The 18357-nt window shown below is 37.8% G+C and overlaps 1 protein-coding gene across 2 annotated transcripts in view; it reads left to right on the top strand.

Annotated features, from left to right (window-relative positions):
- LOC133463978 (VPS10 domain-containing receptor SorCS1-like) overlaps window positions 1–18357 on the top strand; it is a 63744-nt gene that overhangs the window by 18805 nt on the left and 26582 nt on the right. For both annotated transcript variants that reach the window (XM_061745842.1, XM_061745841.1), the window contains exons 2-5: window positions 11357–11424; window positions 13147–13246; window positions 13455–13613; window positions 14880–14953. In XM_061745842.1, coding sequence (XP_061601826.1) covers window positions 11357–11424; window positions 13147–13246; window positions 13455–13613; window positions 14880–14953 — 401 coding nt within the window. The remainder of the gene's footprint in view (window positions 1–11356; window positions 11425–13146; window positions 13247–13454; window positions 13614–14879; window positions 14954–18357) is intronic.

Here is an 18357-nt window from a genome sequence, read left to right as displayed (position 1 = left end):
GAGTCTGGCAGGTGTGGGGGAAGAATGCACACCTAGAGTTAAAAATACAACCTTATACAACATGGTAATACTGTTGTTAGAGGGAATTATTGTTTTGCTTTTGTTGCAGTAATGGCAGAGAAAAGAACATCAGCACCATCAGAGACGGTATGTTTGGACATTAAATAAATGCGGTTCGAATAAAAATGTATTTATCTCTTTGTGTCGATGTGAAAAATTCACAACAAGAAACACATGCACAACATTTTTATGAGTTGTTGCGCCAGATTGCTCCCCTTTTTCAACACCACAAACAGCAAGGCAGTGCTGCTGCAGAACTCCCTGACTGGTCCCTTGCAGTCAACTCCAGCACCTCTAGCATTCAAGTAAATATTGCATCTCAAGCATATTTCTTCTGAAGAACGTGCGTTGCCAACTAATGCAGTGTACACATGCCAGCCATGATGCTTTTATGTACTCATTATAAACAGCAAGTAATTGTATGCCTGATACTGGTTTCAGACACAAAACCTGTTTATTTAACACTTTGGCAACACAACAGGAGAAAATCTCAGTATTCATATGGGGTTTTTTAATTACCATGAAATTAACAGTAGCCATTCTGGCTCATTTGTGCTAAATGGGGAATGTAAGAACATCTGAAGGTGACTGGGTGCTCCTGCCACTTGTCTCGTCATTCCTAATTGGAGATCCAATTTACTCTCAGAGCTGCAGGACTGAGTTTGGATCAGACGATGCTTTGCAAGTCTTTAAGTGGTGATGATCACTAATATTTATGATTTATTTTATGATTTCATTTCAATAAGCACTTGCGATTTACATCTGCCTATGAGACACAAGCCAAGATTGAGCACTTTAACACTAAATTTGCCCTCTTTCTGAAAGCAGTATAATTTGCCATTTCATTAACTGCCTCACACACAAACATTTCTTGTTTTTTTTTTGTTTTTGTTTATGTTGTGTAATTTAACTCCTATAGATATATCCTTCATTTCAAGTTAATTTCAACAACTATGTGACTAGTTCAGACAGGCAATTGAGAAAATGTCTTTATGTTCACATCCACCACTCTACAATATTCATGACACTTACATCCAGTTGATTTGTCTACTTAAGGAGCAAAGGTGTCCATCTTTACCTTACCAACTGATGCTCAAGAACCAAGCTTCCTTCTACTTGAAAAATCCCACCACTTCTCCAGCCTTCGCCTGTAGATTCCAATTCTACAATCAGCATCGGGTGTTAAGTTGCTGTGTTTTTCCAAGCCCCTCAGTATATGTATTATCTGTTGAAAGTGAGGAGGTTGGAGTCCAGACACCAATCTATAAATGTTATTAGAATAATGAGTTGACTCTCTGAAATGCTAAAATGAATGAATGGGTCATTCATAAAAATAAAAATAGCATTATTTTGTGAATAGAAAATCATTCAATGTTTGTTTTGGGGCCAACTAGAAATAAAAAGGATATATGTAATGTCACACTGCTCTTCATCCTAATTAAGATAACTGTGTTTTGGCTCTTATTATAAGCAGTCGTTCCAGGTTCCCCATGTTGGCCTTTTGCTTGGTAGACAAGACTTAATATGATCAATGGTGAAAATTTGGCATTTCCCTTGACATGATAAAGAGCCATGCTGACTTGTCTTTTCAGCGTGTCAGCATCCCCTTACAGGCTCTTTCTGGACACATGTCGTTTCTTTCATTAAAAAGCTTTGAAATGCTCAGACAAGCCATGACCGATGCTTTTAAAATGGAGCCCACTGGCTCTCCCGCCTCATGTGATGGACAGCCCGTGTGGAGGCAGGTGGAGGAGCTGATGCAGCAGTGCTTTAGGGAGCAAACATTGCATATTTAAATAAATGCATGGCGATGATGAGAACAGCAAACGCATTGCTCGACTTAACACAGCTGATAGCCCTCTTTTTGACAAGTTTGTGGCTGTGGTATTGCCTTTGCGGCACGGACAGACAGAGGGACTGCTTGTTAACACTCAGCACTGCTCATAAATTACTGGCGGGGAGAGTTCAGCTCTGTCAAGCCACCAAGCCTTCCTGTGGCGAGGTTCTCTGACGCCTTAAAATCCTGCTGAGTGTGTTGTTTATTGGCAAGCTGTGCTCCCCTTCCAGGTTTCCTTTCTTCTTTGCCGAATGCAGTCTGACAGAAGAAATTCCAAATTCAAGTCAGGTGAAGATTTTACTCTAGAAACAGATCATGTTCGTTTTCAGGGGAACAATGCATAATGAGATCTCACCTTTTTTTTTTTTTTTTTTTCTTGTCACATCTTTGTGTTTGCACTTCTTTGTGGTGGCTTAAATCAGACTTATGCCGTGTGCTCTGTCTTTTTCCTCTGTGCCTCTACTGCTGTTTCACAAACAACTTCAGAAAGAAGCTTAAGAATGATTGCAGAAGCAGCTGGTGAGCAAGGAATCCGTTTGTTTTGTTTATTTGCAAAAATAACATGAAAATGATACAATATCTAGAGAAATCATGTTTGAATTTCCAAGATAGCTTCGAAGTTCATTATTAGTCCTCTGGTGTTTGTCTGTAGAAAAGTGCTCCATCTATGAATCAGAAACTCTCCCAGATGACTGCTAGTGTCGGTATTGTTTCACTGGCTGTTGCTCAGTTTCCAGCTTGTTTTGTGTTCAGAACACTTTTATTTTACAATCACCACCTGCAATTTCTGTTAAGAGTTACACCATCTGGGCCCTGTAAGAAAAGCTTTTCATTCAAAACCGCAACTTTGATTTACTCCAAGTTCTTCATTTTGGATTTATAGTGATGCAACTCAAGACATCTTAAAAGCAGTTGGTGGGACTAATGAGACATATGGCTGAGAAAAATCCTTCCCGGGAATGTTTATCTAATCAGCTGCTTTACTTGATTTATGTCAGGGGGAAATGTACTTTAATAAAGAGTCCAGGGAACTTTTAGTTTGTCAATTTATACAATTAATCTCTTATATTCTCTTTAAACACTTCTTAAATTTAGACTGAAAACTAAAAAATGAAAACTGAAAAGTAAATCACTCTTACTGTAGGAATAACCATGGAAATGATTATTATAACTGTATTTGTGTATATGTGTGTGGATGTACACACACACACACACACACACACACACACACACACACACACACACACACACACACACACACACACAATACAAAGCCTCGTGCCAAATGTCACACAGGTTCCTTTATTAACAGAGGTCTGCACAATATCAAAATGTATAAAACAAATGAAATAAAAATAAACTGCCTGCATATATAGAATAAAAATGCTTCTTGAATAAAATAAAACAAATATCCCTTTCCTGCATAACAATTAAATTAAAATATGCTGTGCAATTAATACAATGTAGACAGTAACAGGCAGACTTTTCCACTGAGGTTGACAGTTGTGCAAATAACAAAACATTTGTGCAAATCTCAAATAAAACATTCAAGTCAATTTGTCACAAAATAAGCTATATCAAAATCATAAAAAAAAAAATGTAAAAAAAAAAAAAAAAAAAAATCGATATAAACGATATTGTCTCGATATTGTCTCGTACCATATCGTGTTTGAAAATATATCGATATATATTAAAATCTCGATATATCGCCCAGCCCTAATATATATATATATATATATATATATATATATATATATATATATATATATATATATATATATATATATATATATATATAGTGTGTGTGTGTATATATATATATATGTATGCATATTCTGATGTTTATAAGGTCTATGTAATGTATACTAGCATATGTATGTGGTATGCATATTCATATTATATGAATGTTTATTTGTATATATTTGTATATATTTAATGTTTAAATGCTTAAATATAGTTATCTATACTAGTGTGCTAAACATGAAGGTGTAGGTATGTATGTATATGTGTGTGTGTGTGTGTGTGTATGGACAAGGGGTGTAACAATATATCGTGCCACAACATGACTAGTAACGCGCATCCGACCACGCATGTGTGTGCATGTGGATGTGAGTTAGAGTTAAGCCATACCTTATTAAATTAAACCTTTTTGGGGTCGTGAGTAGGATAAACACGGGGACAACTTCTGCTGAGTTCCAGTGTACTTTAATGTCCGCTCAACAGTGTAGGATTTTAGAACATCAACACAGCACCTAGTGCCGTACTGTGGCGTATCACTCCGCCCAATCTAAAACAGACTAATAACAGACAGATAAACTGACTACCGTAGTTTAATTATAGTCCCTGATTTACATCAGAATATAAAGAATATATTTATAAAATAATGAACCCTGAATTACCAAAATAACCTTCTTAACAAAAATAATTCTCCTCTTACACTTATAAGGTGAGCATGAATCAATCTTTTTTATGATGTAAAATTGTATGTATTTATTTACTTTTATTTATTCATTTAATTTTAGTTGTTAAATTTCTGGAAAAGAAAAAATTCAAATCATACATGAGAGAAACTATTCAGTTTGTGGCAAAATATTTGTACTTGTATGAAACTGAAGATGCATAATGCAAACCTGACATTTACTTTCAGTTCAGTTTGTGGAGAATGGTTGGCCTGACTTTCTCTTTAAAACTTAAAAAGTTATAAAGCATTACAAACTGTAATGCACAGCATTGTTCTGTATTTAGTGTCTTTCAAATAAAAGACAATTCTTTCCAGTCATATGTTCCTCATTCAAGTTTGTTAAAAAAATACTGCTATAATATCGTATCGTTATCGTGACCTCAATATCGTGTATCGTACCGTATCGTGAGATTAGTGTATCGTTACACCCTAGTATGGACACTCTTCCCCATTTTTTAGACCGTCGTGAGACAGGTTAGTTTTACCCTACTGATGATGTGTTGTTGCAATAGTAGTTTATATGTATGTATGTATATATATATATGTTTATATATATATATATATATATATATATATATATATATATATATATATATATATATATATATATATATATATATATATATATATATATATATATATATATGTGTGTATACGGTCTATGTAATGTATACTAGCATATGTACAGTGGGGAGAACAAGTATTTGATACACTGCCGATTTTGCAGGTTTTCCCACTTGCAAAGCATGTAGAAGTCTGTAATTTTTATCATAGGTACTCTTCAACTGTGAGTGATGGAATCTAAAAAAAAATCCAGAAAACCACATTGTATGATTTTTAAGTAATTAATTTGCATTTTATTGCATGACATTAGTATTTGATCACCTGTCAACCAGTAAGACTTCCGGCTCTCACAGACCTGTTAGTTCTTCTTTAAGAAGCCCTCCTGTTCTCCACTCATTACCTGTATTAACTGCACCTGTTTGAACTCGTTACCTGTATAAAAGACACCTGTCCACACACTCAATCAAACAAACTCCAACCTCTCCACAATGGCCAAGACCAGAGAGCTGTGTAAGGACATCAGGGATACAATTGTAGACCTGCACAAGGCTGGGATGGGCTACAGGACAATAGGCAAGCAGCTTGGTGAGAAGGCAACAACTGTTGGCGCAATTATTAGAAAATGGAAGAAGTTCAAGATGACGGTCAATCTCCCTCGGTCTGGGGCTCCATGCAAAATCTCACCTCGTGGGGCATCAATGATCATGAGGAAGGTGAGGGATCAGCCCAGAACTACACGGCAGGACCTGGTCCATGACCTGAAGAGAGCTGGGACCACAGTCTCAAAGAAAACCGTTAGTAACACACTACGCCGTCATGGATTAAAATCCTGCAACGCACACAAGGTCCCCCTGCTCAAGCCAGTGCATGTCGAGGCCCGTCTGAAGTTTGCCAATGACCATCTGGATGATCCAGAGGAGGAATGGGAGAAGGTCATGTGGTCTGATGAGACTAAAATAGAGCTTTTTGGTCTAAACTCTATTCGCCGTGTTTGGAGGAAGAAGAAGGATGAGTACAACCCCAAGAACACCATCCCAACCGTGAAGCATGGAGGTGGAAACATCATTCTTTGGGGATGCTTTTCTGCAAAGGGGACAGGACGACTGCACCGTATTGAGGGGAGGATGGATGGGGCCATGTATCGCGAGATCTTGGCCAACAACCTCCTTCCCTCAGTAAGAGCATTGAAGATGGGTCGTGGCTGGGTCTTCCAGCATGACAACGACCCAGACACACAGCCAGGGCAACTAAGGAGTGGCTCCGTAAGAAGCATTTCAAGGTCCTGGAGTGGCCTAGCCAGTCTCCAGACCTGAACCCAATAGAACATCTTTGGAGGGAGCTGAAAGTCCGTATTGCCCAGCGACAGCCCCGAAACCTGAAGGATCTGGAGAAGATCTGTATGGAGGAGTGGGCCAAAATCCCTGCTGCAGTGTGTGCAAACCTGGTCAAGAACTACAGGAAACGTTGATCACTGTAATTGCAAACAAAGGTTTCTGTACCAAATATTAAGTTCTGTTTTTCTGATGTATCAAATACTTCATGCAATAAAATGCAAATTAATTACTTAAAAATCATACAATGTGATTTTCTGGATTTTTTTTTAGATTCCATCACTCACAGTTGTACCTATGATAAAAATTACAGACTTCTACATACTTTTCAAGTGGGAAAACCTGCAAAATCGGCAGTGTATCAAATACTTGTTCTCCCCACTGTATGTGGTATTCATATTATATGAAAGTCTATTGTATATATTTAATGTTTAAATGCTTAAATATAGTTATCTATACTAGTGTGCTAAACATGAAGGTGTAGGTATGTATGTATATGTGTGTGTGTGTGTGTGTGTGTGTGTGTGTGTGTGTGTATGGACACTCTTCCCCATTTGTTTTAAGGAGGTGTGTACAAAGATTTTAGTCTGTACTGTACTGTGTATATATACTTAAATATGACAATATACAGTGTTGTAAATAACGGCGTTACTAACTCTGTTATTTTTTCCCAGTAACTGGTAATCGAACTAATTACTATTCCAAATGTTACAACGCCTTTACTGTTACTGACAGTTAAATGTGACGCGTTACTACACACTGAAATGATATCTAATTGATCCTACCAGACTCACTCACAGTGTTGGGAATAAAGGCGTTAAAAATAGCAGCGTTACCAACGCCATTATTCTTTCCCAGTAACGGGTAATCTAACTAATTACTATTTCAAACGTGACTCACGTGACTCACTCAGAATGAGTCAGGTTGGATAACATCCACTAGATATCATGTCAGTATGTAGTAACACGCCACATTTCACTGTCAGTAACTGCATTGTAATGTTTGAAATAGTAATTAGTTTGATTATTAGGTTATTCCCAACACTGATAATATGTACGAGTAGTCAAAGAATATTTGTATGTATACTATGTATATGTAATTTATATACTGTTTATCAGCACTGTCCACCCCCCCCCCCCCCCCCCCTCCTTGACGCTTCAATATACTCACAGGCCTACATACTGTACATCCTCAACACACTACACACGCAGCACACATCAAATTTAATTATGAATTTATAGAATGCTCCTCCACCTTTTCTCTGTCCTCTTTTTATACATACCTGGTTGTCTTATATCTCTTTTGTTCTCAAACACAGCAAGTTACACTTTCATTCACACACACTACAACACACTCACCAAACTGCAGCCTTTTCTTTTCTGTCTTTTCTTTCCTACTTTATCACGTTTCATTTTTGGTGACCTTAGTCCTCTTTGGCAGAATTTTTTTTATTCTTTTTCATTTATTTCTCTTTTCTTTGGGGACTAATAAAATATGGTAGACTGTCAAGAGGTTCTGGTGAAGGAAACACACCCACACACACCCATAAGTAAAACAATCCCTTTCTGGGAAAATAAAATGCATATACTGTATGTGGCTTTTTGGACTTTACCAAACTTGGCATTAACCATCAATATATATGAAGACAAGGGGGAAAAAAAACAAACAAAAAGAAAAAGTAGACCTCCTCACCTAGTGGGTGCAACTTCTAGCTTCGGTAAAGAGAGTCACCCTTCTGGCTGTCTAATCTCGCCTGCATTGAACCGTCTCCGTCCTCATACATGCTGAAGCTTCCAAGCCCAGTGGGCTGATGCCGTCGTGCTGCTCAACTAGCCTGGGCTTTCAATTATGGCGAAAAAGTAAATGATGCGAAAGCACAAGTCCAGAGTGGATGGAAGTTGTCTCAGATGGTCTATCAACCGAGCATCCATTTCGACACAGTGCCCTTGTCTCTGCATGAAGAGTCCAATAAAGTTTGAGTCTTGCTGTTCTGCTTGAAAGCCATCGCTGCAGCGTGAAGTACCTGAACTGTGCCCATTAAAATAGCTGCTTACTTGATCTTCACAGATCGGTGGTATTATTGTCTGCAGATGTAACAGCATGCTGTCTTTGAGCTGATTGTTTTCAAGTTTTATTTCCTTGAGGGCTAAAAAACTGTTTTATTTATAAAACCTGTGCGGAATGATTACCTTTGATTAACTCCTCCTTGCATGTACCTGTGAGTTTTACAAGGGGAAAGAGAGTTTATGTTGTGCAAAGTGATACTGTGAAGTTGCTTTATAATTCATGATTGCAGTGACCTGCTATCCATGGGAGAGCCAACACAACTCTGACTTCAAACAACCAAGCTTCAGCACAACATCTGCTCCATGAGGAAATGTTGCCTTTGTTAATGACGTGATATAAATTGATGTGACAGACAAAAGCAACTGTACATTAGGTGTCTAGCTCAGGTGGTATTGAAGTGCGACAGGGTGCGCGACTGCAGGCTCCTGCTGCTGACTGACTGACTTGCAGGGCAGTAAACAATGAAATGGAAATAGACAGTTCTTTTGTTATTGAGAGGCACTAAATGATGCCGTTTAATGTGCTGACTTTATTAAGTGAAGTTTCATACTTTGTATACTTATAGTGCTATTCCAGCTCCTTAGGGATCTTGAATTTGCTCGATGAGCTGTGTGTGTTTCTTTTTCTAGAAAGACATCTGCTGCCACATTTATAACACTTCTGTGCTGTTTATATCTTTCTCCTTCCAGTTATCTCACCTAACCTGCAACATTTAATGTAACACATTTGAATATCATTAATAGCTCCATGTCTTATTAAAGTATGAAATTCAAATCGTTATATCATCAAATTTGTATATGTGATCATCCCATGAGTCTGTTTTTCGTTAAGTTTTAAAAGGGAGTTGGAGCCTGCACTGGGTAAAAGCCTCAAACGTGGGAGCAGTTTCGTGAACTGTAATATTTCACTTTATTATTAATATTCCAGTCAGTACATCCTGTAACAATTGCTATTATGGAGTCATCCATCTGTTTAATTGTTGCTGCTAAATGCGATGACAGTTTTATTGATGAGGAGAGTTAATTTCAACAGCTGATGGGGTTGGATCAAGAGATGCAGAATGGGAATGAATTGAAATGAGCCCTCTTGCGTTTCTTTCTTCAGTAACAGTATTTGTGTTTTGCTGTCTCAATACCTCAACCCTACATGACACCTTCATTTCACACCAGTAATCTCACCCTAAGCCTTGCGAGCTCACCGTTATGCTTCCATTCCTTTGAGCCTAATGGACAAATTCATCCAAGTCCATTAAGCTCCAAGTGTTAAGATTTCCAAAGGATTTGAGTTGAAAAATCAATTTGCTTTCTCTGCAACGTCAGGTAATCCAGTTTGGAGGTATGTTCGTGGTACTGCAATCTAATGGGGCTCTGCTCTACATGACACTTCAGTTGAAATTCAAAGGGAAAGATATGCTAAAACATGTGCCATTATTATTTTAAATCAGGCTGCAGGTTGCCGCTATCAGGCCTGTTGTCTAATCATTAATGGAAAAGCCTTCATCCAGTGATTTCAATAGGAATTTAATGGCTTACGTGACACGCAGAGCTTCAAACACCTTTGTGACACAGCTACAAAGTGAATACTGTATCACTGTGCTGAAGTGTTAGCTGCGACCACAAAGCATCCCTCAGAACAGAGGAAAGTTTTCCAGTCAGCAAGAAAATTTGTGGCGTATTCCACCTCAGTCTTGTCCTGGGTTCTTCCCAGTTAATTGCCATACAGAATAATGGGTGAGGGTGTAATTTGTCCTAATTTTCTGGCTGCTGCAAGTTGTTTTTTTTTATTGTGAAAGGCCTTGGCTGTGTGGGCATGGGTTTTGGAAGACACAGAGGTGATTTTATTGGTAGACCATAAATCTCTGCAGGCCAGTTTGGACACCGGACCAATGTTGTAACAAGCTGCACAGATTTTAGCCAAAAGAGGCATCCTATAAAGAATTTCATGCATTCAGCAGAAGCCAAGAGCAGAGTCAGGTTTCCAAAATCAGCTCGGCTGTAAACTTTAAAGTAAATGCATTCTAATGAATATGCGTTGCTTTAATTTTACATCTCAATGCTGGAATGGTCTTTCCATATGTGAAGGCAGTGTGATTTATTTGTGCCTGAAGCAGCTGGTTTTGGAGGAGAAGTGCTTTTATCTAAAATCAAATCTTAAGAAGGACTGATTGATTGATTTGGCACGACAGTAGAAAACCTCCTCTATTTTGGATACCTGCAAGCTGGGGTTTAAAGAAGATAAAAAGAAATGTTCCTTTTTCTGTGATGAAACTCATTCTTGTTATAGGGAATGTCACCCCAAACACTCATAACACTTGATAATAAGGTAGTAGCTCTAAAATGCAGAAAAAGATGCCCAGACAGGCTTCCCCAGAGAGCCATATGAGGTGCTGGTTTTATTATTGCACAGTGCAGGCGTGGCGCTGGTTTGCCAATTAATTTGTGTAAAGAATGAAACAACCATGTTTCTGAAAATTACTCTTGAACTTATATTTTTATTCCTAAAACTGCCTTCTTTTGGAGAGAAGATATTTTAAACTGAAATAAACAGGAATTTCTCTAATTCTATTTCTTAACTGATGATCAAGGAAATTGAAAATTAAAAGCATAGAAATGTGACTTCACGCATGAGTAATCATATGAGCAAAAGCTGTCTTTGATTTAGTTTTAGATATTTGTGTAAGAAAACATCAGCGTTGAAGTGACTGAAATCTCAAGCTTTTCATGTTCAATGTGAACCATATTTGACTAGGAGACTCGTTTAATCATTTATTTCATCAGAGGTAGCGTTTCCTGCTCGCCAACTGTGACTCTAAAAGCTTAGTAACCTACATACTTGAGCACTTTTGTCCATGGAGAATGTGCAAGACTTCACAGCAGTGAAATGACGTACCATCACTGCTTTCAATAAACTAAAGCGGCATCTGTCAGGGATTTAAACAATATGCTCATGGATAGCCTTAGATTCACTGTGATATTTCTTTGCTGCAGTTCAACACTCATAGTGCACTTCTTTGAATTTGTTTAATCTGTTTTGTAGGTGATTCTCATGTTGACTAAATACTACGACTTCAACTCTGGCAGAGTAACAGAGAGTTCTTTATGGAGGTAAGAGCTCTTCATGACGTTTGTGTATCCGTTTATGGGAGATGTGGCAGAACTAACTAACTTTTAGGATTATAGAGATTCATTTTGAAAAATAATTTATTTTGGCACCTCCATCAAATGTGTGGGTGTTATTTGTAGAAAAAAGAACAGTTGAAACATTGATCTTTTTTAGATTTGGATTTTTAACTGCCTCATAATAAAAGATAACTTAAAAGATAACTTTTTGTAAGGAAAAAGAAAAAGATTTTGCAATTATCAGTATTATTTGGCAACAAAACAGATTTTTTTTTCTCCATGACATTTAAAAAAAACCAACAGCTGAACTACATTTAAGAGATAACCACATTTAAAGCTTACTCTGAAATTTCCTTGCATGCCGTGTTTTAAAAATGTTGCTGTATGTTGCCAAGTTTTCTGTGAAGTCAAAGGTCCCGTTTCCACTGAGCTGCCCGGTACGGTGTTGTGGGTGTTTCCATTATAAAATGGTCCCATTAAACCGAACCATACCGTACCATTTTTGGGCCCCCGTTGTTTGTAGGCCCATAGAAAAATGGCACGGTACGGTAAGGTCAGAGGTACACATATCGTCACACGATACAATCTGTTTATTGGCGGATGGCAAAACGTCACTACCCACGACAAAACCAAGCGCGAAACCAGCACAAGCGTTTGTAAAAACTATTCAGCACCCTCAATCTTCTCTCATACAACGTGGCATGGAATGCACAGACAAACTACAAAAAGCCGAGCGTAACAAAAACGAGCTACTGGATGACCTTCATCGTTACTGTTAGTATCATCTATATGGTATCCTCGCTTTTGTTGTTGTTGCACAACTATGACTCCATGCTAGGCATTTGATCTACCGTACCGAACTGCTCAGTGGAAACAAGACTATAGTGTCTCATGGATAGTTTTTCCTTTCTTCTTGCACCGTAAGGCCACTGTACAATAAAACGTTCTCAGGTTCCCAAGCCCAAATAAAAGGGGAGCTAAAAGGGGAACTAATTCCACCGGCCTAGCCGTGTGGCAATAAAAGGAAGTTGAAGGTGAAGTTGAGGGTTGTGTCAGGAAGGCATCTGATGTAACACCTTTAGACTAAATAAATGTATGGGACACCAGGAAGAAGAAGCTACCTTTTTATTTTTAGTAGTCACTGAATATACATATACTATATATGCTATACACTGACAAAAATGACCTTTCTTGGAATTCAAAGAATCATGTAAAGCAACAAACAAATGGAAGCATACAAGTCCACAATATGTATCTTTATTCCACTTTTACAAACACCTTTTCTTTCTTTTTCTCACATGTAACCAGGCAACAGAGACCTTCTTCTGCATGAATGAATAATAGCTAAAATTGGAATTTGTTTATTAATTAACACTTCTGGTATATTTAAAAAAAACTGTTAAAATCGCTCTCAATGTTGATCTTTTAGAAAAACCTTTGGTCCAAGTTGCCATCTGAGCTGTAAAACAGGAAATCAGACAGAATAAAAGTCCAGCTTGTAACCCCACATGCTACATGGAATATTTATTTATGCTATCGAAAAACTATTCATTCACCCAGCCAATTGCGTCAAGACATCTGCTGTTGCAATTTTCTGCTTGCATGACATGCTTAATGATACCAGCAGCATGTTAACAAGGATGAGCTTTTCTGTTGCCCTTTACTCTCCACTAAACCCATGTACTTTACTGTGTAATTGAATTCTAGGTCAACCGATTATGGGACCACGTATGAAAAACTAAATGAGAAAGTTGGTTCCAAGACCATACTGAGCTACTTATATGTGAGTCCGAACAACAAAAGGAAGGTAAGTTTTAATGTGCATGTCGAAAAATCCTACCAGGCTTGAATACATCTGTCAGCAGATTATCACTTTCACTACAAAGCATCCCTGCAGGAGCCCGCATTATCCGTCTATTCCAAGCGTCTCATTGAACAAGCAGCGGCTTAAGCCCTGTAGAATGAATGTTTTCAAGGTGAGCGTCTGATTTTTCCCATGTCTTTTCTTGTTTCAGATAATGTTACTGACTGACCCAGTGGTGGAGAGCAGCCTCCTCATTAGCCTTGACGAGGGGGCGTCCTATCAGAAACACAGCTTAGCCTTTGATATCCTCAGCCTGCTTTTTCACCCCGAGCAGGAAGACTGGATCTTGGCTTACAGCCACGACCAAAAGGTAATGTGTGGGTGTCCTCTGGCATGAATGAAACAGAATTAAAGCTAAAAAATATGATGGAAGAAAATCCTTGTGAGACCATCCAGACTTAAGGTGGAACTGTTGCTTACATCCTATTGCTAGCCTTTTTTTCCCCCGTGCCTGATTGTGGTAAATATAAGCTCATGGACAAATAATTTCTATAGAGTACAATAAGACTGTTTGCCGTTTTGGTCAAAAGCATTCGTTTTGTAAAAGACCAGCTCCCTTCCAAGACTTGAACACTGAATTCTGCCTCTAAAGCCAAGGCTGCAGTTGCCAAATCCGAAGCACAGGATCACCTGCACCCTGAATAAGCCATAAGGTCTGGCTGCAGACAGCTTTGAATGGATATGTCCTAGACAGCGCAGGGGAAAGTTAACAAGGGAAACACTCCACAAACAACCCACAAGCGCGCGCACACACACACACAAACACACACATTTGTGAGGATTAACACATACCCTCCATTAGTTTGTGCGAGAACCCTTCTGTCTGCTTTACTCAGCAGCAGAGACATCAAACTCAGCCCTCCAAAGCCCACGAATGGAAGCCTTGATTTTCAGAGACAGAACCAGTCAAGGTCTAAAAAGTGAGATAAATGGTGCAGTGAGGAAGATGAAAGCTAACTTGAGAGCCATCAGCGGATCAAAATAAAGATGCTTCAAAAAAGTTTGCCTTCAGGTCATTCTCTCTTGTCTTTTTAAGGCTACACTTTGGCTGTTTTTCTTTTTATCACTGCCAAAAACAAAAAAAAAACAAAAAAATAACCTAAATGAATCTCGGCTTAGTCATTTTGCATTTATCGATTGCCTGTCACATTGTTTAAAAATTGCAAGTTCTGAGATGATTCAGAATGATGCTGCTGATCTTGTAAAGCTTGAGAGCTTAAGATGCAGCTCGATCACTGAGGTAAGATGACAGGCCCTCAGAGTGCTTGAACACCAGCAGAACTGCACCATGGAGAGAAATGATGGTAGTAAAATGGTTTTATAATGTCAGTTGTGTTGAAATCCTGTTCAGTTACTGTAAGAACAAAAGTATTTCATCCAAATGCTTGGACCGATATTCCATTTTCCCATGGAGTATATAAGTATGCTGATGGTACGACTTCAGAGTTGACAGCCTCTCAATAATACAGTTTGGGCATAAATCAGGCAGTAACTCTCTTGGATATTCTCATTCCTCTGTCATTCTGTGTTCACCATACCATATTTATTCAATTAATGCATTTTCATTTTTTTCCAGCTCTACGTCTCGGTTGAATTTGGGAGGAGATGGCAGCTTGTGCATGACAACGTAGTTCCCAACAGATTCTACTGGTGAGCTCAGCAGTCGGACATTTGACGGATAAACGGTGCAACATTTTCACATGAAATTAATTAGGCTCTGTGCATCTCTGGCTTTATGCTCAGAACTGTAGTACAGAAGGGAAATTAACAGTGAGTAGCTCATTTAGAGTGGAAAAAGAGGAATGTTACGGAGTAAGATTTTGACCCACTTACAGCTCTGACACCCAAAGTCTCCAGTGTACCTGTAGCAAATGCCATGATATTTCTAAATCTGTCCCCGTGTTATTCAAGTAAATGTTAAATATTAGTCACATTTCATAAACCCTTTTTATTTAATAGCTAGGTTTTTTTTTAGAACAGATTGTGTACAGATAAATAACTTACAATTTCTTTTGTTCATTTTATTGTTTAAATAATGTAGCTTAGAGATTAATATTTGATCCTTTAAAATGTTCGCACTGTAATAAGATACGGCAGTGTGCTACAATATGGAGTCATAGCCAAGTATTATACCTTAATATTTTCTTTTACTTTTTACAAATGTCGATGCAGTCTACTGATTCAAGGCTGAGGATCCAGAAAAGAGCTGTCAGGTGTCTCTTATGAAGAGTCTACAGATATTAACTCATGGGAGATAAAACAGAAAATATGGCTCATTTCTAAATGCCTTTTCTTTTGTAGCAGCCATTCAAAAAGCACATTTTATTTGTTAATTTATTTTTTGTTTTAGAAAGAAAGCAAAGGGAAGAAGGGTGTGTGGCATCCATCTGGTACATGAGATGAAGAGTACCATTTAACATATGGAATAATGAGGTCAAAAGAATACATTTTTCTGGCCAGCACAGAGTTAAAAAGACAGCAGTGAAAGAGTTTAGTCATGTTCACACAGATATTGCGGTACCAAGGCGCACTGGAGAGTTTCTTTATTCTATCTCTGCATCTTTAGCTGAGCATTCGCAGCGATCCCATAACAGCACATTGTTCCCTCCCCAGTGTGAGCTTTCGGAAAGCATTAGCTGTTCCACAGTCTAAGGAGGCTCCTTTTCTCCACTTTGGAGTCCGGCCAGCATCAAGTTCTTAATGTGTCCCGTCACTGACTCGTCAGTGACTTCAGCATCAGCTGAATAGACAACAAAAACACACATTTACAAGTTTCAAATGAAAATATGTCCCTGGTTTTACAAATAATCACAATAATAACAATAAAAGAATGAACAGTATCCCACTTAACACAACTGTTTTTTAATAGTCAGCCAACTACAACTTAGAAAAAAAAACACCCAAAAACAATTGTTACGCAGTAGGCCAAATATTATGCAAGCTATACTGATTGTGCTTCAGGGTATCTTATCTTAAATAGATTTATGTATAATTTAAAATCACATACAGGAGAGACCTTATCAATGAGCACAACCATCCAAATATTTTTTAATGATTAAAAACATTTTTATAGTTAAGTTTACACTAAAACTCAATAAGTGATTTTTACACATTAAAAAATATGCTTAACAGAATGGATTTAACAACTGAGCTAGTCAAAAAAAGGAGTAAAAAAATGATTTGTGGCCAAGAATACACAAGTATCAATGTACATTTTTAAAACTTGAGTGTCAAGGTATGGATGAGTAGGACTCAGATGCAGGAGAGCCAGGTGGCAGGAGTTCCAATAAAGTGATTTATTTTAAATTAAACAAAACCAAAAGCACTGCTGACTCAGCAGGATTCCAAAAAACACAACAGGTTAAACACAAAAAATCCAAAACATGACCTGACACATGGAGGGTAGAGACAATATGGACCAGCAGGGAGCACAGGGAAGACAAGATAAGATATACACAGAAGACTTGACGAGACACAGGTGCAGATGATCAGGGCAGATGGGAACAAGGGAAGTCAAGACATAACTGAAACACAAAGACATTTCAAAATAAAACAGGAAGTACTAAATCTGTGACAGAAACCCAAAACTCTGACATTGATCATGTTGTCTCTTCCTACAATCATATTAAATAATTTTATTTTTAAATCAACATGTCAAATGCATTTGCAGTCATTGTTGTTATTATTATATAATCATTATTTTGATATTTATTATCGCACAATAAAGGCAACAGTGTGGGAATTTATTAGCAGCTTTCTGTAAAGTGCCAGTGAATAATAATAAAAAAGAAAACAAATGACCTTTTTCTTTTTGTCTTTATGGAAATAAGTCAACCACAATGGGGTTCTCAAAAAAAAAAAAAAATTCACAGCAAGGGTTCACCAGGAAAGAATTTAATTAATCAGCTTCTGCACTGCTGAAATTGTAAATAAATAAATCAAACATGATACAAAAACATGTTAACAGGCTGTGCTGCCAGCGCACAGCAGTGTGTGTTAGTTATGGGAAAGCTGACTGTAACATTGTGGGGCTTTATTTAAGAGCAAGAGCTGCTGTTCAGTGATAGAATTGGATGAAGTATTTGACAGAAAGTCTATTAAAAGAGATGGAGCTGTGAGGCAATTACATAGTGCTGAGGGAAGCAGAATGGGGGGCTTTTTATATTATAGTTCAGACGCAGTATGGAAAATGAAAAGAAACCCATCTTCTGTCACAACAGCTGATATTAATACAACAAGTGGTCACTTGCATCACTCTACACTTACAGTAACAGCCACAATCAAGAATCTTAAGATCAAGTGAGTGAAAGTGATGATTCGTACAATATACACAAAACCTGCAGCACAGGTCAAATGACCTTCAGGCTTTTTTAAGTCAGTATTATTAGCTGTGAGGGGCACAGCTGCATCTTTTATGGCCAATGAACTTGGACGAAATGTCACTTTTTGCTCTCGTTTGGTCATAATTACACATATTTCCAATTTATTGAAATGTGCCTCACAGCAGTAAAATAGATGATGAAGCATTTTGGCTTGATGAAGCCACAGTATGTTAAGAATAGACTGATGTTTCATGGCAAATGCAAAGACTGTGATTAGAGATAATGAGTCAGTGATCCCTAACAGGGTGTAAAATTCAACTTTCCAAAAAATGTGATACATCACAAGGGAATTCTTGGAATAAGTAATATATGCATACATTTTGTCACACAAAAGATATTATGATTAAGTGTATTTCTTTGACCGTAGCCATAGGGAAGAGAAGAAACAAATAGAAGGGACACTGTTAAAGGCTGTCAGAGGAGACAATGCAGTATTGACTTTGGGTATTTAATTAGCACACTGTATATTTTCATAATTTAAGAGTGTTTTGGGAATTTTGTGAACTGCTGCAACAGAACTCTCTTGAATTATGAATAGAGTAGAGATTCGTATATCTGTTTTATCCTCCGCTGTACAGTGTGTCACCAGACTGTGAGAAGGTAGTCACGCTTGTATATGATCCAGTGGAGACGGCAGACCCTGCTTGCCATAAAACTGTTTATGCTTTGCAG

The sequence above is a fragment of the Cololabis saira genome, chromosome 17 (genome assembly GCF_033807715.1).
Source record: "Cololabis saira isolate AMF1-May2022 chromosome 17, fColSai1.1, whole genome shotgun sequence".
Lineage (NCBI taxonomy): Eukaryota > Metazoa > Chordata > Actinopteri > Beloniformes > Belonidae > Cololabis > Cololabis saira.
The sequence above is the reverse complement of the archived record's forward strand: the minus strand, read 5'-3'. Positions and strand labels throughout refer to the sequence as shown.